The 25,437-nt window shown below is 36.4% G+C and overlaps 2 protein-coding genes across 2 annotated transcripts in view; one reads left to right on the top strand and one right to left on the bottom strand.

Annotated features, from left to right (window-relative positions):
* The window catches only part of LOC128221273 (uncharacterized), a 19,056-nt gene extending 4,229 nt beyond the window's left edge, over positions 1-14,827 (bottom strand). The window contains exons 1-3 of the mRNA XM_052929828.1: positions 14,479-14,827; positions 3,838-3,865; positions 2,418-2,597 (exon numbers count right to left, since the gene is read on the bottom strand). Coding sequence (XP_052785788.1) covers positions 2,418-2,597; positions 3,838-3,865; positions 14,479-14,514 — 244 coding nt within the window. The 5' untranslated portion in view covers positions 14,515-14,827. The remainder of the gene's footprint in view (positions 1-2,417; positions 2,598-3,837; positions 3,866-14,478) is intronic.
* On the top strand, positions 13,865-25,437 carry LOC128221282 (uncharacterized). Its single transcript, XM_052929838.1, has 4 exons — positions 13,865-13,970; positions 20,931-21,069; positions 23,416-23,531; positions 24,356-25,437. Exons 1-4 carry the CDS (start codon positions 13,922-13,924, stop codon positions 24,364-24,366), a joined length of 315 nt encoding a protein of 104 aa, XP_052785798.1. The 5' UTR covers positions 13,865-13,921; the 3' UTR covers positions 24,367-25,437.

The raw sequence follows: 25,437 nt of genomic DNA, 5'->3' as shown, positions 1-25,437 counted from the left end.
TTTAGGGAGGAGAATTTAAGACCTTGTACCGGTCCTATGGCCATATTCAATAAGCATCTTAGTAACAATTTTCAACTTACTTGAAAAAAATAAAAAAAATCTTATCTGGGAATTATTAAAACGAACAATAAAAATAAGCATGGGAATAGTCTGAACAATATATGCCTATGAATAAATATGATGAAATGTAGCGAATATGTAAAATATTCGATTTAAAAAATGACAAAATTCTCACTAAGTTTAAAATATTCACTAAATGCTTTTACTAAATATAATGTTCAATTTTCTCCAAAGCGTTATTAACACACGAATCAAAATTGTTCGTTTCAGTACATGTTTTACGTTATTGAAAGGGTCTACTTAGCATTCCGAAAATTTAGTTAAAGGCCTAGTTTAACCTTCTACAAGTGACCCCCCCCCCCCCCCGCCCCAAAAAACGAACAAATACCGTGTATTAGTACACAACCTCTGTTAATTCATCTTAATCTTATTGCCTAATTGGCTTATCAGATCTCCAATCTTAGTATCCTGCTGTGCAGTATTCGATGTTTTATTATATAAATGGACTCTAAATGGCCCTGACCCAATAATAAATACACAGGAAATTGGCCCCAACTGTGACACCAGTGCGATTAGCAGGATATGCACAGCAGGGGAATATCATGCCAAACATTCCTTAAACTAGGCCTTTAAACGCTGCCGGCCTCATCAAATTTCCGTACATCTGAAAGCATTGTACGAGGTATATTCCGGAACATGCCGGATATGGCCGAATTGTTACGGTTGGTGTTTTGGGGTTATTACTCACTGCCACCAAAGTGCAGTTGTTATTTCGTGACTCTTTCATATAGCGTAATTGTTCATGATGAATGAGATATAGGGTTAAATAGAGTCGTTATATACTCGGTCATCATCGGCAAGCTTTGGGATATACTTGTGAAAACGCTTCAAAATACATGTTTACGAACATTTAATGACGCTGCCAGCGATTTGCTCAATTATCATTACGCTTAATAGACCCATTCGATAGCTATACAATCTACCCGAAATTAATGCTTTTTATACGTGTCTCTATTACGATTTGGAAACACTTGAAATAAAATTAACATTAAATCATAAACAGTTTGACAGCTTGACACTCTTCTACATAAAACATTGAATATCCCTTGACGGCTGAAAACGTTCCAATTGTGTAAACGTATGGTACGTGATTTTTTCAGTTACAATTAAAAAAGAATCTATCAAAACTTAGAAACTACCTAAGACGTGTATTCATAAAACACATTAAGTCGCCTCCAAACCTATTTCCTAAAATTTAAGAAGCGCTATTTGAAGAAAAGAATAAGTGTTGGTAATATTGAGTTTTATTATTCATTTAAATCACTCATGATTTTCAGATATAAATTATGTATAATAGCATATCACCAGTGCGATATATAACTTAGAAAAATTACTTTAAAGTAAAGTAAATAATTTTTTTTTTAATAATACTGGCAGTGTGTTCAAATTGTGGCTGTTTATCGCCCTCCAGGATGATTTATTTTGAATAATGCATTTAATTTTATTTTTTTAAAGCAAGTTTATGATTAATTCCTGTGTTAGTTATGTCAGTGTTTACACAATAGAAGGTATTCAAATCAAGTGTGTACACAGAAAGGGGAAATAAACCTCTGTGTTGTGCTTGACAGTTTGAATCAATACCCTACGTAGTAATTCCCTTGCAGTGCAGAGAAGATGACGACGATAGCCGGATTTTAGCTAATTACATCATTCGTCATTTGTCATTTTGTGTTTGTCTTATTGTCGCACAAATGCATCTTTATAAATAAATAATTTGTTAAAATTTAATCGAAAAAAAAATCAAGAATGGGAGTGCGGTCACGTGATTTAGATTTCCAGCACGTGATTAAAGAAACCGTATTTAATATTATATACAGTAAAGGGACGTAACCGGTTCATAGAATTAACGTTTTGCCTTTGTATCAAAGTCATATTGGAAGAAAATCAACAATATGGAGCCTTGAATGATTGAAAGAAAACACACGCTTATCAACTTTGCTACAGGAATTCATACTTAGGTGAAGGATATTATACTTTGTTTGAAAACATTGGTAGCATCACATGATATTGCAATCAACCAATCACGCTACAGCCTTTTCTTAAATAGCGTTAGTAACAAATTTTAAATTTGTTGACAATATTTGCGGTATTTACAACATTTGTGGAATGGATCCTGTCGTCAGTATCTTAGTTTAAACGCTCGTAAAGTTTGCCACACAATATTTGGTTACAAACAAAATTCCGTAAAAGAGCGCATTTTACATACCATGAAAAAGTCTATTTAAAGATCATAATAAATCAGTTCATGTTACCAACTCAATACTCTTACCACGCATAGCCGAATAGCTTGTACCTACCAGTGAAAAAGAGGCTAACCCCGATGATCGCGATCAGAAATGACGCAATGACGAAACACACGAACCATCTAACAAGTTTTCCCTTCAGTGACGTCCAACAAGTGACGTCATCAGTGTATGGAGGTGGTGGAACAGGAGTTGAGGGGACGGATACCACGATGCCATCAGGGGGGAAAGAGGCTTTGAGGAATAAAAACAGTATAAAAGTACATATGCGTAAGTCATTCGTTATATATATTGTAATGCAAATTGAATAAATATGACTTGTTGTTTCTTAATAAAAATGCTTATCTGAGTCTGTGTCTATGAGGACATGAGACTGTTCGTAATCATAGCCCCAGAATTCAGCGCAATACAGTCGTTTTAAAATGCCATTTCGAAAAATAAGGAATCATCACTGAGCTCATATTAAAATCATGCATACAAAAAGAGAAGTTTCATTTTTTTGTAATAAACCTTGCATAGGAAATCAAAACAGCCAAATAAAAAGGACGCGATATAGGTTGACGCTATAAGGTAAAAGAAAAAAACATTCGTTTTTAAAGTGACACTCTTATTCAAAATCAATACATGCACATGTAATACAAACATCAATTTAGACTGATAAACTTTTAACTACTTACTAAATAATGTATTTATGGATAATATTAATTACGGATAACAATTTTGTAACCGTGTATTTAATAGCAGAAAGCGCAATAATATTTAATGATTGGTGAATGCTAAAATATTAACTGTGGTCTACTTAAGTTTCATAAGGTAGAAATACCGTGTTTTATGCTCATTTCTCTCTTGACAAATTAAACTCGTTATCCTTCATTTGACCATTGTTTTCGACTTGTATTTATATTTTTAAGAATATTAAAACAATATTATCAAATGTCGTAAATATTATCTTGGAGTAAGAGTGCATCTTTAATATTAGTGCATTATCAGTTTAACTCATTTTACTTCAAATGAATGATCAAAACAAAAAAAAAAGCTTAAGGTACGGATAAAAGAAAATAAGCGCTATTATGACGCGTTTTGTGGCCACGTAGCTATTTATTTAAAAAAAAATGTAGTGTGTTTGCACCTGAATCAATTTTTTTTTTTATGTTTTTCGTCATTTACAGTCAAATAAGGGAAACATGATAATCCTTTTAAAAATGTTTATCAACCTATGCTGTGCGCCTTTAATTAAATTAAAAAAAATATCCTTCCCTGGTTACCAAGTTTCAAATGTAAAATGACAACGAATCTTATAAGCTTCTATTTTTCCGATTCATATTTGAGATCTTTTCTAAAGAAATTCGCTAAAATTAACGCTGTCGTACGAACCTTATTTGACATGAAATATATTAAAACCAATGAAATGAGAACGAACACAACTCAACTCAACTCTACTTAACTTAATTCAATTAAGTAAACCATTACTCACTGTTCTTAGTACGGTTTTCTGTATTAATCTGAAAGAAACAGACAATACAATTTTATGCAATCAAATTGTAGCTCATTTCTTATCCTTTTTCTGTTGCTTTTCGACACAATTTATAATGAGCCTTATAAAGGAGTAGGCTATTAGCTGATGTGGTAATAACTGTTGGTCCGACCCTTTTGCACATCTCCTAAATAAATTGTATGATATGTACTTGTAACTGTTTAATTTATATATACTGTCCTGTATCATGTCGAGGGTCGTGTGTAAACGCCTAGCCGTCGAGACCGAGTAGCAAGCATGTTCACATACCGAACAAGGCGTGATACGGATTGTCAGGAACCAAACTCAAAACACCCACATTCCGAGCTCCTCGGCCATTTTTATCGAAAACAACCTCGGATATATTTGGACGGTTTACATACTCAAAGCGGTACGTTTAAGTCCGCTGCAAGAAGATCGCGTAGTAAGTAATTTTATTTAGCTGTTAAAGTTTATTACTTAACTCGTGGGAATCTTAATTATGTTTGCAATAATACACTTCACTGGCAATCAATTAAAACTTAGGTCAGTTAATGCAAATCTAAAACACTGCACTTGAATAATGATATAATTAAAAAAAAATACGAACTACTTTAACTGATGTACCGGCATACATCCGAGGTTATTTTCGATAAAAATGGTCGAGGAGTTCCGAATGGCACAATGTCGTTATTCCGCTAGGATATAACAATACCCATGATAAGATAATATTGTATTTAACCCGTTGGTGGTTTTTACGACTATTATATTTTTTCACATCAACAAAATGGACGACGAAGGTGGGAAATGTGACGTTTAGACAAACGATTTACGAAATAAAGATAAAAATTACATGCTTCCGTAGACTGTACAGCGCTTTATTCATAAGTATGTGCAATGTCACTAAAGGATGCATGTCAAGTTCGGACATCATGAATAAATATGCGATAAGCAGGCTTCAAGTATAAACGTAAGGAAAGTTATTTGAACGCTTTTAACCAAAATGTCGAACCGTATGTAATGTTTAATTAATAAAATCAATAAAATACATGGGCTCAGACAAAAACAGCTAACCTCGGACAAATAACTGGGCCAATATGAAATCGCCTAATAAAAAAACATTATCATACAAATACAATGTCATCGACACATAACGCCTTTACTCACGTAATATAGCCATACTAAAGTTTAGTTCTGTTTACCAAAATGCCACATATGAAAAATAATAAAAGTTTTGTAAATAATTGATATTAACTTTACCTCTAAATCCATGGCAGAAATGCAATTATGAATATCTAATATATAAAACCATACAGTATTAAATAATGCTTAACTTCGAGAGCTTGAATAACAGTGATGTTACTATGTGGGTGTTTTTGTATTTATTATATAAAATGACATTATACAATTCGTGTCGCATGTGTGAATGCTGAACGGTAAAGTGAAACAGTGTGAAATTGACTGCCTGTTAGATAAGATGAATATTACACCTGTCTGTTGTATAAACAAATATCACACCTGACTATTAGATATTAACAGAAGGTGATGAACGCGTTAGTATCTTAGGTGTTGACTGCTACTGCGACCGACGGTGGCTGAGATGTTGTGACACGATTTTATCGAAAAAATAGTTTATCTGGTTTTTGTTACTGGCACTCACGGAACATATTGACATGAACTTCCGTTGTTAAGCGTCTGACATAGACAACACTATATAATAGTATGTGCGAGGTGAACAGAACACTTGCAATTCAAAAGCTAAAACGTTCAATTCAATAATCGATCGCATTTTTTCTTGCTTTTATGCTTGGTGAAGGCACTAGCGGTTATTTGCTTGCTTGCCGAACTCGCTTCTAGGTATTTAGCTCGCTTCCCGTACGCGCTTCAAGGTATTTTTGCTCACTACGTACGCGCTTCAAATTTTGCTCGCATGCCGTATTTTGTTCGCTTGCCGTACGCGCTTCAAGGTATTTTGCTCGCTTGCCGTACACGCTTCAAGGTGTTTTGCTCGCTTGCCGTACTCGCATCTAGGTATTTTGCTCGCTTACCGTTTTCGCTTCAAGTAATTTTGCTGGCTTGCCGTACTCGCTTCAAGGTATTTTGCTCGCTTGCCGTACTCGCATCTAGGTATTTTGCTCGCTTGCCGTTTTCGCTTCAAGTAATATTGCTGGCTTGCCGTACTCGCATCTAGGTACTTTGCTCGCTTGCCCTTCTGCGTTCATACAGCATAAACGCAAGAAAAAAAATGCAATCAATACTTGAATTTACTTTTTTTAAATAATTATTCAATACAGCTAAACATTAGCATTATCTCAGCAATTGAGTGTTTCTTCTTTAAGAAATGTAACTGAAAAAAAGTTTGTATAAAAGAATAGCCGATGTTTGTAACGGCGTACAATATTGGTTAATTGTTGTCGGGCTAATCAAACCGGAGCGCAATATTGAAATTAACGAAGACTTGATATATATTGTATTGACATGACACGTGCTTTTCATACAGAAACTTTACATAGCCTCTAGCTCTGGCAAAAGCTTTATAGACCAGAAGTTGATGGAAAAATGCTTAGAACTGTTAAGAATATGGATTCCAATGTGAAATCATGCGTACCAAAATAGAGCTCGTTGTCAAATAACTTTGTCTGTGCTGTCGGCCTTAAACAAAGGAAAATAATGATCCCGATTTTATTTGCACATGTCTTCGATGATTTTGAGCTATGTCAGAAAATAATCCTGATGATAGTCAATATCTGAAATAGCAAGAATATGTCCTACCAGCAGTGGCGTAGCTACATATAGGCCTTGTAGGCCTGGGCCTACAACTTTTTTGAAAAATGACAAAAATTTAATAACCCCAAAATGCAATAAAAATTTATAACAACTCAAAAGATGTATATAAAGCTACTATAACAATAGCAAGTTTGGTGTTTATTTAAACTATGTGCATTGCTTGATTTTATTGTGATAATTGCATATATATTTAATTTTGTGTAATGTGCATATAAAACGGATGTCATTGTGCCTTTTGTTTTTCTCCTGGAATGCTTCCAAATTGCACTATTACGCTTCTAATTTAGACAAAAATCTTTGGGATGGGTATTTCCAAACTCACCTACATGAAGAACGATCGGGCCTACAAGTGTTTTAAGGCGTAGCTACGCCTTTGTATTAGCAATAGATTAAATACCTTCTTAAGTGTTATATAGTATAAACGTTTAATCTATACAAAAAACTTAGCAACTGCGAATATCAAATAAAGAACTCAAGATAACCTTCTCGCTTTCACCTCAAGATGTATCCATCAATATGTAATCAAATTCAATAGGGTTTGAACCGGGATGTTGTATTCGATACGAGTGAACTTTTGCTGAATAGGATTTCACGAGGCGAAGGCAGAGTAAGATCTATATGACTTTATGGATCAAAACAAAGTACTTATATACTGGTTGAATCACATGTTTTTTATAACAAAGTATTGATCATATAAGTGACGCACGTTTTTCTTTAATGACGTCATGTAAGTATTGCGCAATGATACGTGTATGATGTGACGTCAGCAGGGTGGCATATAACGAATTACACTAGAATGGAATACGGACAACTGTACTTTGCAATGTGAATTGCTTGTGGAATTATAATAAGTATATTATAATACATATGTGGATTTATAATGAGTATATAATAATATATATGTTGATTTATAATGAGTATATACTACTTTATATGTGGATTTATAATGAGTATATTATAATAAATATGTGGATTTATAATGAGTATATAATAATACATATGTTATTCATATACTCCCCTACGTAAAAGTCGGATTAAGGAGAAAGGCAGGGGAATTTCATAAATCCTTATTCTTATCTATAGGAATATCCACAGTGCAAAAGTAGGTTTGGAAAAAAGCAAAAACAAAAAGTCATCAAAATTATAAAAGTATATGCCGTTTTGAGATTCCAGTTACATATATTTATATCAGGCGTTCATTTGAATTACAAGAGTTATTGCCCTTTGCATATTTCATTGGTTTTCTATAACATTTTTTTTCTAATCCTCTTTTTAATTTCATTGCATACTACTTTTTCGTATCATTATACACTTTGAATTGTTTTTAACGATGGCCGAAAATGATTGAACAATGACAGGTTTCTTGAGCGATTTGAAATAAATCGATACCGATAATTTGCCCAACATCTCTTTAAAATGTTAATATTCTATTTGCAGTTAAGGAATACGAAAAACGAAGAAATAAAGACACCCTCAGACACAGTACAATTTGATATTAACATATCTTGAATGTCACCAGAACTGAATATTATTCCCTCCTGTAATGACCCAAGTATTATAATTTAAGGAAGGGATAATTTAAATAGTATTTCTGCCTTTGGCCTATGTAACAAAAGTTCATTGCATCCTGGTATGAGTCAGACATAGTATATTATGAAACGTATACCTTTAGTTACGGTTTTGCCATTTACCTACGCACCAAAAATTATACAATGAGTGTTATCCGATTCTCTATATTAATAAGTATATACAAATTAGATACTAACTTTTAAGGTATTTCATATGTATGAAGTTCTGAACTGATATCACATGCCTGGTCATATCTTCGCTCTAAACGACAATTTGTTGTTTATGTTATGTAGCTATGTGTTGTAACATCAAATGCCGAATAACCCTTTCTAGCACACCGGATAGGCATTTCCGGTGAATTCAGCCGTGCTGAAAAACTCCATCTGGCATTCCCCCATGCCAGATGAGTCACGCGCTGTGACGTAATAATTTCAATTTCTTTTATAATACACGTTATGTAATCATAATTATGAAATTTAAATAGATGAGTTCCATTAACATTAACTTAAAAAAATAAACTTTAAACAACAAAACAAAATAACCCTTAAAAGACATTATGTCGAAGGAACTTATTGACGTATGCAGTGAATACAAATTACTGCGCGTCATGACGTCAGTAAACATCATCGTACGCGCTTTTTGGTGGTATGTACAAAAATGCGCCTTTTTATATATTTTTTTTCACAAAATATGTTATTTAATGTATGCTAGAAAACATATATATCATGTGTGTCCGTTTCGGATAGAAAAATCCGACCCTCGGGCACGCTGCGTTGCCGGTAACTCGGCAAGCCTCGTTACCTGGCAACGCAGGTGCCCTCGGGTCGGATTTTTCTATCCAGAACGGAAACACATGACAGATATTGTTAATGTTATTTTTGTTGATGTTATGTTATCATCCAGCCTATACAGAAAGGCATCCACATATCGGTAGTTAAACTTTCTGTGGTTTTGTATTTAATATGGTTTGATGTACATTGATAGTCTACACTCCCTAATTTCAAATTGCCTCTTATTTAATATTAATTGCCTCAGGCCTCATTTGGTAGTTTTTTTGTCTTCGAGATGGCTTCCAAGATGGCCGCCATATTTGACCAAATCGACAATTTGCTTAAAATTATTTGTAACTGTTTTCATTATTGTGCAAATCTACATCTATTGTTTTAAACATGAACTAAAAAGCAATATTAGGAGTGGACTTCGTTTGTCCTTTTTTTCTTCCTGAAATAAATTGTATAAATTGTTTTGTAAGAGGATTTGAAATCATTAATACACATTAGACCTCCATTAACGTTTTTCTATTATCTTTTATATCTGAATGCTGAATGCTGTGACTAAGCGAAAATCCCCACATGGTGATGTCAGAACACTTGTGAATACTTCAAACAATAATTAAATTTGCAGGAGTGCCTAGATACTTAACCGCAAAAGATACCTGAACATAATTTATTCTACATAACAATTACTTCACATGGGACATCTTAATATAGGCATTTAATATTAATTGATTTACACTGAAATTGTACAAAGAAAGATCTAGGATGTGGTCATGAATTTATATATGAATGTATCTAGGATAGTCTGAATAAGATTATTTGCAAAACGATATGTATTAAAAATGAATAGATTAACGATGCTCATCCTTTAGAAATGTATTTATACAAAACGATTGCATTTAAATGATAATGACAAAATATAATGTTTAATGACTGAGATACACGATACTATGAGATATTTCACTAGCAAATGGTTTGCCCTTTCATGTGTTTGAATATTTTACATTACTAAAAATAGTGTTATGAACTAGAAAAAATATCTTGTACTTCATATTCAATTTGTAATGTTTGGTCTTCGGCATTACAAAAAAATAACTGTATGTACATTTCACGACTAATCACTATTCTTATACTTCTCTTATTCTACGTAGACAACTTATTAGTTTTTTCTATTTAAGATTGCATCCAGAATGGCCGCCAAATTTCACCAAACCGAGATTTCACTAAACATTATGTGTAACTGTTTTGATTATTGTGCAAAACAGTACAAGTCTAACTGTTTCAAAGAAGAAGTCTTGGTCACGATATTAGATAAATATTAATTTCACCCCAATTCCACCATAAAAACCAGTTAAAGGGTCAAGTTATAAAATGTCGGATATGACTTTTGTATTCAACGATATTCAAACACGTTTCTGTTTTAGAATACTAGTACAAAACTCTTCCATCCCACCGTTTCTGTTAACAACGAGTGGACTAGAGTCCAATCTTTTCTTTCGATCCTGCTCTCGCCCTCCTCCGGTAAACCTGACAAATTCCGGCTCAGCCATTTGCCCTCTCACGGTATATCCGTCAAACCCCGGCCATCGCACTCGCCCTCTCTCGGTATACTCTTCAAAAAACGGTCCTCGCACTCGCCCTCTCCCGGTTTATCCGTCAAACTCCGGCCCTCGCACTCGCCCTCTCTCGCTATACCCGTCTAACTCCGGTCATCGCACTCGCCCTCTCTTGGAATACCCGTCAAACTCCGTCTTCCGCACTCGCTCTTTCCCGGTATACCAGTCAAACTCCGGCTCCCGCACTCGCCCTTTTCTGGAAAACCCGTCAAACACCGGCTCTCGCACTGGCCCTCTCTCGATATCCACGTCATTGTAAGGCTCAAGCACTCGCCCCCTCACGGTACAAACGTCAAACTCAGGATTTCGCTCTCCTCTCGCTCTCGCCCTCACTCGGTAGCCACGTCGCTCTACAGCTCTCGCACTCGCCCTCTCCCGATATAGCCGTCAATCTTCGGCTTCCGCACTCGCCCTCTCCCGGCATACCCGTCAAACTGTGGCTCCCACACTTGAACTCGCCCTCTCTCGGTATCCGCGTCACATTACGGCTCTCGCACTCGCCCTGTCCATGTATATTCGTCAATTTCTGGCTTTCTCTCTCGTTCTCGTCCTCACTCGGAAGCCAAGTCGCTCTACGGCTCTCGCACTCGCCTTCTTCCGGTATATCCGTAAAGTTCCGGCTCTCGCACTCGCCCTCTTCCGAAATACCCGTCAAACACCAGTTCTCGCACTCGCCCTCTCTCGGTATCCGCGTCATTTAACGACCTAAGCACTCGCCCCTCCCGGTACAAACGTCAAATACCGGCTCTCGCTTTGGTCCTCGCTCGGTAGACGCGTCACTTGACGGTCCTCGCACTCGCACTCGCCCTCTCCAGGTATACACATCAAACGCCGGCTCTCGCTCTCGCCCTCACTCGGTAGCCGCGTCACCCTACGGCTCTCGCACTCGCCCTCTCCCGGTATACCCGTCTTATTCGGCTCTCTAACTCGCCCTCTTCAGGTTTATCCGTCAAACTCCGGCTCTCGCACTCGCTCTCTCCCGGTATACCCGTCAAACTCCGGCTCCCGTACTCGCCCTCTCCCGATATACCCGTCAAACTCCTGCCCCGCATTCGCCCCTCTCCCGGTATATCTGTCAAACTCCGGCTCTCGAACCCACCCTCTCTCGTTATCCGCGTCTCTTTACGGCTCTCGCACTCGCCCTGTCCCGGTATACACTTCAAACTCCTTTTTTCGCTCTCGCTCTCGCCCTCACCAGGTAGCCGCGTCGCTCTACGGTTCTCGCACTCGCCCTCTCCCGATATACCAATCAATCTCCGGCTCCCGCACTCGCCCTCGCCCGGCATACACGTCAAACTCCGTCTCCCGCACTTGAACTCGCCTTCTCTCGGTATCCGCGTCACATTACGGCTCTCGCACTCGCCCTGTCCATGTATATTCGTCAAATTCCGGCTTTCGCTCGCGCTCTCGCTCTCGCCCTCTCTCGGTAGCAACGTCGCTCAAGTGCTCTCGCACTCGCCTTCTCCCGGTATATCCGTCAAACTCCGGCTCTTGCACTCTCCCTTTCCCGGTATATCCGTCAAATTCCGGCTACCGCACTCGCCCTCTCCCGGTATAGCTTTCCAACTCCAGTTCTCGCACTCGCCCGCGCTCGGTATATCCGTTAGACGTTGGCTCTCGCACACGCCCTCTCTCGGTATCCGCGTCACTTTACGGCTCTCGCATTAACCCTCTCCCGATATACATGTCAAACTACGGCTATCGCTCTTGCTCTCACTCGGTATCCCCGTCACTCTCCGGCTCTCGCTCCCGACTTCTTTAGGTATTCCCGTCACTTTTCGGCTATCATCCTCTCTCGGAACCTTACTCTCCCCCGGCTCTCGCTCCCGCCCATTCTCGGTATCCCGTCACTCTCCGCCTTCCGCTCTCGCCCTCTCCAGGTATCCCCGTCACTACCGGCTCTGAATCTCGCCTTCTACCGGTAATTGCATTGCTTGATATTATATTAAATTCACATCATATTACTTTTGTCGGTATTTATCAGTGTCTAATGCTCAGATTATTTAGTACGATCTGATATGAATTCTGGTAAATCCAAATAACTAATATATCGTATGCCAATAGAACTACATACAGTTGGTTTATATAGATAGATATATATATATATATATATATATATATATATATATATATATATATATATATATATATATATATATATATATATATATATATATATATATATATATATATATATACGTATTGTGTATGTTGTGTAATGTGACGATGAGCTGTTTATATGATTAAGTCAAAATAAATTTTCTGTTCTGTTCTGTTCTATATTATGGTGTTTAGGAAAATAAAGAATCTGTGTGTCTATTATATAAATAAACAAGCCTAAATGGTATCTTTGTACGACGATTTCATTTCGATATGATAAAGTAAAGAACAAAGCTCGGGTGACAATTTGAATAGTTAACAGGGTTGAATTTAACAGGCATTGAGAAAATGAAGGTGTATACCCAAGTAATTAATGGCTAAGAGGGCGTTTAAAGAGACTGTCCCGCATGGAAACCCTCACGAATGACATGGTCCGTAAGTCATATTTGTTAAAAGCCGCAGTCAGTAGCTTTTGAATTTGATCTGGTGATTTAGCTGATTAATACAGAAACATCGAAATCTCTTTAACGAAATACTAGCATTTCACAGTATTGTTTTTTTTTCTTTATATTAAAGACTAAAAGAAGTTATGATGTTCAACACTTACTTTGTTGACAGAAGAAAGTAGATAAAGAAATATTGAACGGGAAAATAAAATATGTACTTAGTGTAATATAAACTTGTTGAAAATGAATACAAAGTCCCATGTATGTATGCATTCTATCCTGAACTTCGAATATCTCATTTCTATAATAATTATACACATTGATCATATTAGGCCAAGTTTGTAACACTTATCTGATGGTGACATAGTGAGAGTACAGCTTTAAGAAACCCAGGGTGTTCTCTTTGTTCAATGTGATGTATGTTAAGCTTATCGTGAAATTTCGTAATATTCCACGAAATAGTGTGTTATCAGGAGACTTGTAGATGCAACACTATACCATATCTAGTATCCAATACGTTTCAGTTAGGTCCTTTAAGCAGTAAACTTACTATCGCGCGTAAACAGTCTTTGTTGAAACACAAAAAAGAACAAAGCCGATTCAAGTTTATTGAATTTTAAGAAAGGAAGGTAGCATTTATTACATTTTCGCCGTATCTTTGTACCAAGGCCTAGACATGTTCTCCAAAATCTAGCTACGGTAAGCCCCATTCAGCTGCGGACATTTATAGAGGTACCACTTAAATTTTTAAAGTGTAGAAAATAGTAAAACAATGAGGACTTTCATATGTTTACTTGTGACAGTGTTCACTATTGAATATGGTTCGTATTGATGTGTATTTAAGTAAAATAATGAACACAACTACAGTATGCACGCACACAAGTGTTCAATCAACAAAAAGTTATAACGATTCATATTTGTGTGAAGAAATAAAAATATATATGTATAGTTATATATAAGCATTTCTATCACGGATATTCAATAACTGATTTTCTTTTAAGCATTTTTATATAAATTTGCAATCCATTTAGTTCATAAACATGTTGATACTGTAATTAAAATAATTGCATCCAGTATTAGTGTTTACATATTATGCATGTGTTTAACATGACAAAACTGTATGGAACACATTTTTTTATTCACTTCAAATTTTCAATAACGTATATTTTGGTAAAACTTGTTAATAAGGTTTTTGTTATCAATTTAAAAATAAATAATAATACAAGAACAATAATGCCAGACGTAGAATAACAAGATCAGCGGTGCCTGATAAAATAACATGAATTTGTATTTTTTTGCTTAATTCTCAAAAACAACATGAATAAATACCTGTGGTTTGCATTGACACAATTGAAAATATTCCATTGCAATATTCTATTTTGTTTATTTTCTAAAACATAACATTGCAAGTGTCGGTATTGATGCATTTTTAAAACATTGCGTTACTGTGGTTTGCCTTGCCACGATTTAAAACATTCTAAAACAGTGGTATGTCTTGCCACGATTTTAAAGCAATCCAAAACAATTGTCTGTCTTGCCACGGTTTTAAATTATTCCATTACAGTTGTCTGTCTTGCCAAGATTTTAAAACATTCCATAACAATGGTCTGTCTTGCCAAAATATTATTGCATTGCATTACAGTCTGTCTTGCCACAATTTTAAAATATTCCATTTCAGTGTTTCGTCTTGCCTAGATATGCCAAGATAACAATGGTCTTTCTTGTCGCGATTTTAAAACATTTAATTTGAGTTGTTGGTCTTGTATTTATGTTAAAACATTATATTAAAGTTGTTTGTCTTGTCTGGATATTAAAAGATTACAATTGTCTGTTTTGTCACTATTTCAATACATTCACTCAGAGTTGTTGGTCTCATCTTCATCTTTAAAAATTGTATTAAAATAGTATATCTTGTCTGGATATAAAATGCAATGGTCTGTCTTGTCGCAATTTTGAAACATTTCATTACATTTGGGTGACTTGCCTAAATATGAATATATTACAGTGGTCTGACATATCGCGATTTTGAAATATTTCATTCCATTTGTGTGACTTGTCTAGATTTTAGTAGATTACAGTGGTCTGACTTGTAGCGATTTTAAAACATTCCATTACATTTGTGTGTCATGTCTAGATATGAAAAGATTACGGTGGTCTGACTTGTCACGATTTTAAAACATTCCATTCCATTGGTATGTCTTCTCTGAATATGAATATATTACAGTGGTCTGACTTGTAGCAATTTTAAAACATTCCATTACATTTGTGTGTCATGTCTGGATATAAAAAAAAATATGTTTGGTCTGTCTTGTGGCAATTTGAAAAGATTCCGCTATCATTGTCTCTCTTGTCTGAATATGAAAATAATACGATGGTATGACTTACGATTCTCAAACAGTCTGTTACAGTTGTCTGTCATGTCTGGATATCGGACTCCACACACTTTGACCAGCCCAATTGCGTTTATACTCCGATAATGACGTCAACCCAACAATTCATTCCTTAAATCGACAATCTATGACCTATTTGCACAATTTTTCCATGAATAACACGAAAGGCTCCGTAGTGTTTCAAATAAGTCTCGCTAAGGGGGGTGGAGAAGATCTGAATATGGTTTTGATTCTCACTGGGGCTCACTGGCATTGTCAGAAAGTGTGACATATCTGTTGGGCGTCGTAAAATACAGATCCCTACGTTTGTGATGAGGGATGGATCGACACGGGCCTTTGTTTCGGACCTGTTTGTTTCTGAAAGGTCTATTACACTTGCAAATATGTGTTGATGTTGTTGTTGATATCTTTAGGCAACACAAGCGTTCTAGTTTTTGGATCATATATTTCATTCCAAACCTACAGTTTTATGCGGACTATTTAGCATTTTTCTTTGCAATGCAATTTGAATTCGGTTTGAAGTGTTTCATTATTGGGAATAAATGAATGCGATGTAGATTTCTGTGCGACGTTTGAGTCTTACTCCTGCATCGCTTCTGTGTTTTTCATGAATGTATAATATCTGTGTGTCTGTTGTCCTTACTATGTAAGGCCTTGATACCCATGTATGGATGTAATGTGTCAGTGTGTGTATGTTGTCCATACTATGTAAGGTATTGATCCATGTATGTATGTAATGTGTCAGTGTGAGTCTGTTGTCCATAGTATTTAAGGCCCTGACCCATGTATGTATGTAATGTGTCAGTGTGTGTATGTTGTCCATACTATGTAAGGTATTGATCCTTGTATGTATGTATTGAGACAGTGTAAGTCTGTTGTCCTTACTATGTAAGGTATTGATCCATGTATGTATGTAATGTGTCAGTGTGTGTATGTTGTCCATACTATGTAAGGTATTGATCCTTGTATGTATGTAATGTGACAGTGTGTGTCTGTTGTCCATACTATGTAAGGTATTGATCCATGTATGTATGTAATGTGTCAGTGTGTGTATGTTGTCCATACTATGTAAGGTATTGATCCATGTATGTATGTAATGTGTCAGTGTGTGTATGTTGTCCATACTATGTAAGGTCTTGATACCCATGTATGGATGTAATGTGTCAGTGTGTGTATGTTGTCCACACTATGTAAGGTCTTGATACCCATGTATGGATGTAATGTGTCAGTGTGTGTATGTTGTCCATACTATGTAAGGTATTGATCCATGTATGTATGTAATGTGTCAGTATGTGTCTGTTGTCCATACTATGTAAGGTATTGATCCATGTATGTATGTAATGTGTCAGTGTGTGTATGTTGTCCATACTATGTAAGGCCTTGATCCATGTATGTATGTAATGTGTCAGTATGTGTATGTTGTCCTTACTATGTAAGGCCTTGATACCCATGTATGGATGTAATGTGTCAGTGTGTGTATGTTGTCCACACTATGTAAGGTCTTGATACCCATGTATGGATGTAATGTGTCAGTGTGTGTATGTTGTCCATACTATGTAAGGTCTTGATACCCATGTATGGATGTAATGTGTCAGTGTGTGTATGTTGTCCACACTATGTAAGGTCTTGATACCCATGTATGGATGTAATGTGTCAGTGTGTGTATGTTGTCCATACTATGTAAGGTATTGATCCATGTATGTATGTAATGTGTCAGTGTGTGTATGTTGTCCTTACTATGTAAGGTATTGATCCATGTATGTATGTAATGTGTCAGTATGTGTCTGTTGTCCATACTATGTAAGGTATTGATCCATGTATGTATGTAATGTGTCAGTGTGTGTATGTTGTCCATACTATGTAAGGCCTTGATCCATGTATGTATGTAATGTGTCAGTGTGTGTATGTTGTCCTTACTATGTAAGGCCTTGATCCATGTATGTATGTAATGTGTCAGTGTGTGTCTGTTGTCCATACTATGTAAGGCCTTGATCCATGTATGTATGTAATGTGTCAGTGTGTGTATGTTGTCCTTACTATGTAAGGTATTGATCCATGTATGTATGTAATGTGTCAGTGTGTGTATGTTGTCCTTACTATGTAAGGTATTGATCCATGTATGTATGTAATGTGTCAGTGTGTGTATGTTGTCCATACTATGTAAGGCCTTGATCCATGTATGTATGTAATGTGTCAGTGTGTGTATGTTGTCCTTACTATGTAAGGTATTGATCCATGTATGTATGTAATGTGTCAGTGTGTGTATGTTGTCCATACTATGTAAGGCCTTGATCCATGTATGTATGTATTGAGACAGTGTGTGTCTGTTGTACTTACTATTTAAGGCCCTGACTCAAGTATGTATTAAATGTGTCAGTGTGTGTCTGTTGTCCTTACTATGTAAGGCCTTCATCCATGTATGTATGTAATGTGGCACACTGTATGTAATGTGTCAGTGGGTGTCTGTTTTCCATACTATTTAAGTTCTTGATCCATGTTTTTATGTAATGTGACAGTGTGTGTCTGTTTTCCATACTATGTAAGGCCTTGATGATCCATGTATGTATGTAATGTAACCGTGTGTGGCTGTTGTCCTTACTATGTAAGGCCTTGATCCATGTATGTATGTAATGTGTCAGTGTGTGTCTGTTTTCCATACTATGTATGTTCTTGATCCATGTATGTATGTAATGTGACAGTGTGTGTCTGGTGTCCATACTATGTAAGGTCTTGATCCATGTATGTATGTAATGTGACAGTGTGTGTCTGTTGTCCCTACTATGTAAGGTCTTGATCCATGTATGTATATAATATGACAGTATGTGTCTGTTGTCCATACCATGTAAGGTCTTGATCCATGTTTGTATGTAATCTGAAAGTGTGTGACTGTTTTCCATACTATGTAAGGCCTTGATCCATGTATGTATGTAATGTGACAGTGTGTGTCTGTTGTCCCTACTATGTATGGCCTTGATTCATGTATGTATGTAATGTGACAGTATGTGTCTGTTGTCCCTTCTATGTAAGGCCTTGATCCATGTATGTATGTAATGTGACAGTGTGTGTCTGTTGTCCATACTATGTAAGGTCTTGATCCATGTATGTATGTAATGTGACAGTGTGTGTCTGTTGTCCATACTATGTAAGGTCTTGATCCATGTATGTATGTAATGTGACAGTGTGTGTCTGTTGTCCATACTATGTAAGGTATTGATCCATGTATGTATGTAATGTGACAGTGTGTGTCTGTTGTCCATACTATGTAAGGTCTTGATCCATGCATGTATATAATGTGTCAGTGTGTGTCTGTTGTCCTTACTATGTAAGGCCCTGACCCATGCATGTATGTAATGTGACAGTGTGTGTCTGTTGTCCATACTATGTAAGGTCTTTATACATGTATGTATGTAATGTGACAGTGTGTGTCTTTTTTCTATACTATGTAAGGTATCGACCAATGTATGTATGTAATATGACAGTGTTTGACTGTTTTCAACTCTATGTAAGGTCTTGGTCCATGTGTGCATGTAATGTGACAGTGTGTGTCTGGTGTCCATACTATATAAGGTCTTTATACATGTAAGTATGTAATGTGACTGTGTGTGTCTTTTTTCTATACTATGTAAGGTATCGACCAATGTATGTATGTAATATGACAGTGTTTGACTGTTTTCCACTCTATGTAAGGTCTTGGTCCATGTATGTATGTAATGTGTTAGTGTGTGTCTGGTGTCCATACTATGTAAGGTCTTGATCCATGTATGTATGTAATGTGACAGTGTGTGTCTTTTTTCTATACTATGTAAGGTATTGACCAATGTATGTATGTAATATGACAGTGTTTGACTGTTTCCCACTCTATGTAAGGTCTTGGTCCATGTATGTATGTCATGTAACAATACGTGTTAGTTGCCTATTCTATGTTAGGTCTTGATCCATGTATGTTTGTGATGTGACAGTGTATGACTGTTGTCTATACTATGTAAGGTCTTGATCCATGTATGTATGTAATGTGACAGTGTGTGTCTGTTGTCCATACTATGTAAGGCATTGACCCATGTATGTATGTAATGTGACAGTATGTGTCTGTTGTCCATACTATGTAAGGCATTGACCGATGTATGTATATAATGTGACAGTATGTGTCTGTTGTCCATACTATTTAAGGTCTTGGTCCATGTATGTATGTAATGTGACAGTGTGTGACTGTAGTCTATACTATGTAAGGCCTTGATCCATGTATGTATGTAATGTGACAGTGTGTGACTGTAGTCTATACTATGTAAGGCCTTGATCCATCTATGTATGTGATGTGGCAATGTGTGTCTGTTGTCCTTACTATGTAAGGCATTGACCCATGTATGTATGTAATGTGACAGTGTGTGTCTGTTTTCCATACCATGTAAGGTATTGACCAATGTATGTATGTAATATTACAGTGTTTGGCTGTTTTCAACTCTATGTAAGGTCTTGGTCCATGTATGTATGTCATGTGACAGTGTGTGACTGTTGGCCATACTCTAAAAGGTCTTGATCCATGTTTGTATGTTATGTGACAGTGTGTGTATGGTGTCCCTACTCTGTATTGTTTTGATCCATATATGTATTTCATTTAATATTATGTTTCTCTTGCTGCGGATATGTATTGATTTGATTCATATGCATCTAATGAGTATCACACGCCAATAACAATTATATGGTTCTATAGTTTCCATTATTATATTGATATGTTTACCCGTTGCCAAATTTTGAACAAGGTATCCTTTTTAAACCATCCAATTTGAGAACTCTTTATTTCCGGTATATTTATTAAAGTTATATCTGAAACTATGATGGTAAATACAGAGACAAACGCAGTAGATTACATTGCAATATATACCATTTTGAAAAGCCAAACTTAATTGAACGAGAACAGAAGCATTTATTTTCCACAAAGAGACCACAAACTCTACAACTACCTTAATCATTAATGATGAAATTGTATCGCCCTGGAACAATCAGCGAATCAAAAGTGTACTGTTATAATAATTTATAGATAGTTTAGGCAAGTTGACGCAACTGTCCTACATTCAAATATAATTATTACAAAATTAATTCACATAGGCAAATTTTAGTTGAGTAGTAACAAAGACCAATTAAGTGGAATAATTTCGAAGACAATTTTAGTGGAATAATAAAAAAAAAGAATATTTGAAATATTACAAAGACAAATTTAGAGAAATTATTACGAAGACAATTTTAGTACAATTTATGAAGGACAAATTTAGTGAAAAATTACAAACACAAATTAAGTGGAATAACTATATCGACAAACTTATTGAAATAATTACTAAGATATATTTATTGGAATTATTATAAATTACATATTAATGGAATATTCTTGTTTTATAGTTAGTCAAGCAGTGGCGGCAACGTATTGCACGGTTGACACAACCTCGTATTATTATAACCAATGGACTACGTCATCTAAGTACTGTGACTATGGGTGTTGCGGGTCGTCGTATGACCATTCCAGGAAGTGTTGTGAAGGGTAGGTTATACATGAGCTCTGCAAGCTGACACCGTATCATCTAATAATAACCCGGTTTACCCTGTCCGGTACTCCTGGACCGGAAAGTGATACCGGGTACCGAGTATCAGGTTTTAGCACAACCCAAATTGTTGTTTTTTTACGTAGGAATAAACACACAAAAAAACAGACAACACATCAATATTTATGAGTGTATACAAAGCGTATGCGTGTGTGTTCGTGTGTGTGTGTGTTTGGGGCTCATTTGATCATTATAGCGCTTAAGGGTGGTGTATATTGTGTGTTGGGGTTGCTGGGGAGGTATAGGGAAGCCGTAGGGGATGTTTCTATAGAAATGACTCAAATACTACTTTAATCACCAAAAGTGGTCGTCTACATGTTTTAGTAGAAAAGGGGCATCACTTCTTAAGTACAGTTATTTGCCTTTCCCGAATATGCCGCCTGTTATCTCTTGTTATGTTTGCACAGAGTCATTGTCGAGGCTTTGACGTCTTCAGCGACCCCACAATCACAATATACAGTCTGGACCTGTAGACTCGAACTCCCAAGAACCGGCAAAATACCTCGAGCATGGGACAATTGAGCCAAGTGAACATGATTACATTCAATTTGAGCCAACGAGTAAATCGAGCCAAGCTAGTTCGACCAATGGGTTTCAACAATAATTATTTTGGTGTGAACTGCGTTGCCCTGAATTATTCTATTATCTATGATATAGATTCTGCCCGAGACTTTACGGGTGTCCCTGAGTACTATTTAGCACCGTCCGGTTTATGACTAAGACCTTTTATTGAAAAAGGGCCTAGTTTCCAAAACAAAAAAAAACTAATAGTCTGATTGTGGGCTCCACAAACCGGGCAATTTTATACTACACGTCATTGTATTATATTTAATCTCCGCATCCGCGTTTATCAGAATACAATTAGGAACTTATATATATATACTTCAGGAGCAGTATTCAATATTGATCTTAATATCTTTTTCTTAGACATGCCTCAGTGATTCCATTCAGCCTATGGGTCAGCTTAATATAAGGCCAATCAATTAGTTTCTAATTATTGATAACAGTCCGAGGGCGCCGTTTCAATAAAGCTCGTAAATCTAAAGTCCGGGGGCGCCGTTCCAATAAAGCTCGTAAATATAAAGTCCGAGGGCGCCGTTTCAATAAAGCTCGTAAATCTAAAGTCCGAGGGCGCCGTTTCAATAAAGCTCGTAAAGCTAAAGTCCGGGGGCGCCGTTTCAATAAAGCTCGTAAATCTAAAGTCCGAGGGAGCCGTTTCAATAAAGCTCGTAAATCTAAAGTCCGAGGGCGCCGTTTCAATAAAGCTCGTAAATCTTAAGTCCGAGGGCGCCGTTTCAATAAAGCTCGTAAATCTAAAGTCCGAGGGCGCCGTTTCAATAAAGCTCGTAAAGCTAAAGTCCGAGGGCGCCGTTTCAATAAAGCTCGTAAAGCTAAAGTCCGGGGGCGCCGTTTCAATAAAGCTCGTAAATCTAAAGTCCGGGGGCGCCGTTTCAATAAAGCTCGTAAATCTAAAGTCCGAGGGCGCCGTTTCAATAAAGCTCGTAAATCTAAAGTCCGAGGGCGCCGTTTCAATAAAGATCGTAAATCTTAAAGTCCGAGGGCGCCGTTTCAATAAAAATCGTAAAGCTAAAGATTGTATCTTTCTATGCGTTCCGAACGAGTGTTCCGAGCATTACGCAGACTAAGATTTACGACTAAGGTATTTTATTAAAGCAGGGCCCATGGACGCATCTCATTAATCAGGCTAGGAACAATTTTGTACTAGTTAGATAGGATTATGAACAGACCGATTCTATTGTTTTCTATCTTTGCATATGTATATATTATGCATCATCTTATTTTGTTGACGAGAAACGTTCACTTAAGCGACTTACTGTGACCGTTCATTATGTACATTTAATAATTTTGAATAGCCCACTTTTGTGTTAAATTTCATGATATTAAACGAATCATACAATGACAAAATATACAAAAACGACAAAATAAGAGATTCAGCTGAATGGATTTTGGATATTGCCTGACCGCTTGACGTTCCGTCATAAAGATGTCGTACATATACAGTCGTTGGTAACTCGGAATTTACTTCAAGAAACGAATATTTGATATAACCATAATAAAAAAGTATAAATAAATCCAACACATTGGAAGAAATTTCCACAACACCAGAACGTCGTGATAAAAGAGTTCAACGAAACGAGGTTCGACTGCATTATAAAATTGAGGCCATTTGATCCCGATTTCTCTTGTAATTTGATATTTCATTACATACTATCTGACGCCACAAATACAAATGGTAGTTTGACAAATATTATCCTTATAAATAGAGAGAGTACGAGCGTGGGTGTATATGCTGGCGGCGGGGTCGGGGGTGTCACCGGGTTCCTGATTACGCTGTGTATTATCTACTACTGCTGCTGCAGGACAACAGACAGAGTAATAGGTACGTAGGATAAGATGTATCATCTACTCATTTGCTTTTCAACATAGAGTTGACTCAATACTGACATAGTCATTTCTAAGCTAAGAAGTGTAACAATTTGATGCGTTTCTGTAACCGATTAAGCGCACTTAAACACGTCTTAAGTCACACATAGGTCGCATAATTTGTACAAACACACATCCACACACGTCGCAAAGTTCGCACAATCGCATACAAATGTTCACACATCAACGCTCACGTCAAACAATTGCCATAAACACACCAACGCACACGTCACACAATTCGCAAAAACACACCAACCCATACGTCACACAATTCGAACCAACAAACATCTCGTACAACTAAAAGCTAAACACATTTGAGCATTTCAACGTTTACAACGAAACGGCACTCACAGTTCAGTATTTTCTCGTTTACAACAAAAGGCACACACATTTTAGCATTTGAAATAACACAATGTCATTTCATATTTCCTCTAGTTACGAATCTTTTCGCTTATAGGACATTTTCCACCGAAAACGAGCTTGGATGTCATAAGTGTTTACATTAAACTTTGCTGTAAGTAAATCGCGTAGTAGTTTCAATTAAGGAGTAACGCTTTTGGACTTTGGCTTAGTAATCTATATGATTTATGCAAAACTTCACTTCACTAGGAATAAATTTAAACTTAGTAATATAACTTATATTATTATTTTATTAATTTAACGAACTTCTTTTAATAATGCACCGTACTGCATCTGAGGCTCGACGTATGGCGGAGATGGCCGAGGTACTCCGATTGCTTTAGAAATGAACATAATCAACTGTTCTGTTTATATTTTCAGCAATAGTGTAGGAACATAAAAAGATCTATCGTAAGAAGTATGACGTCAACCCTGCAAACTGTTTACAGAGGATGTTCTATGAACACTTAATTGCCATGAAATCGATGCTTTAAAGTTGAAAGTGAAGCGACATTGATTGCTGTCTATGTGATTTGTGTACACTATGTAGTACTAGATAATTATTTATAATATTGTTTTGTATATCTATGAAAAGCTTTATTTTTCATTCACATAAGGTTTCTTTACTAAAACGTGTTTCGTTTTTGGTAACCACTGTCTTCATCTGTAAAAATGTATTCCAAATTATTACATAAACATTCAATTGGATAACATTTCTTCACTTCAACTTACTATGTTTAATACAAGACAGATTCAGTATTTTCCCATCCCAGATAAGAACCTTTAAATATTTGGCCATGCTGAAAATAATCGTCATCTTGCTCATGGACAAAGATAAAAGAATACCCGTAAGGAACTACCTTTTATTGTCATCGATCAATTACATCCCTTGTTGAAAACCGTCGTCCGAATCACTTTGAAACCTTGCCTAGTGGCAATATTTAAAATAAAAATAAATGTTAATCGAGCTACGTTCAAACAATAATACTGCCCTCTCCACAGAACTATTTAGAAAACAGTTTGACTATTTAAATATTCTGAATCACTGCGTGCATATAAATGACAAACACAACTCATTGCATTTCTATATTTGAGATTTATTTTCACTATGCACAAAAGAGTTGCATTTTAACTTCATTGTATTGACTGGGGTGGGAAAAAGAGCGTCTACCACGGCCGCTCGTGGAAATTAGGTTCATCCAAACCCTCGCGAAGTGTGTTCCTCGTTTCCGGAAACACCCTACGTTCGGGTTGCGATGAACCGATATATATATATCATACACGAGCGGCCATGGAATTTACTATAATCCATTTCGTTTCAGTTCCTATATTCTGCCCTTATGTAATTATGTTTTATGCATTGAACGTGTGTTTTGTTTTCCTATTTACATTTAACTTTTTCATTATTAAACCATGCTTAGTTTGTTGTATTGGTGCTGTAATGTTGAACGACGCATACTGAT

This window comes from Mya arenaria, chromosome 16, assembly GCF_026914265.1.
Source record: "Mya arenaria isolate MELC-2E11 chromosome 16, ASM2691426v1".
Taxonomy (NCBI): domain Eukaryota; kingdom Metazoa; phylum Mollusca; class Bivalvia; order Myida; family Myidae; genus Mya; species Mya arenaria.
The sequence above is the reverse complement of the archived record's forward strand: the minus strand, read 5'-3'. Positions and strand labels throughout refer to the sequence as shown.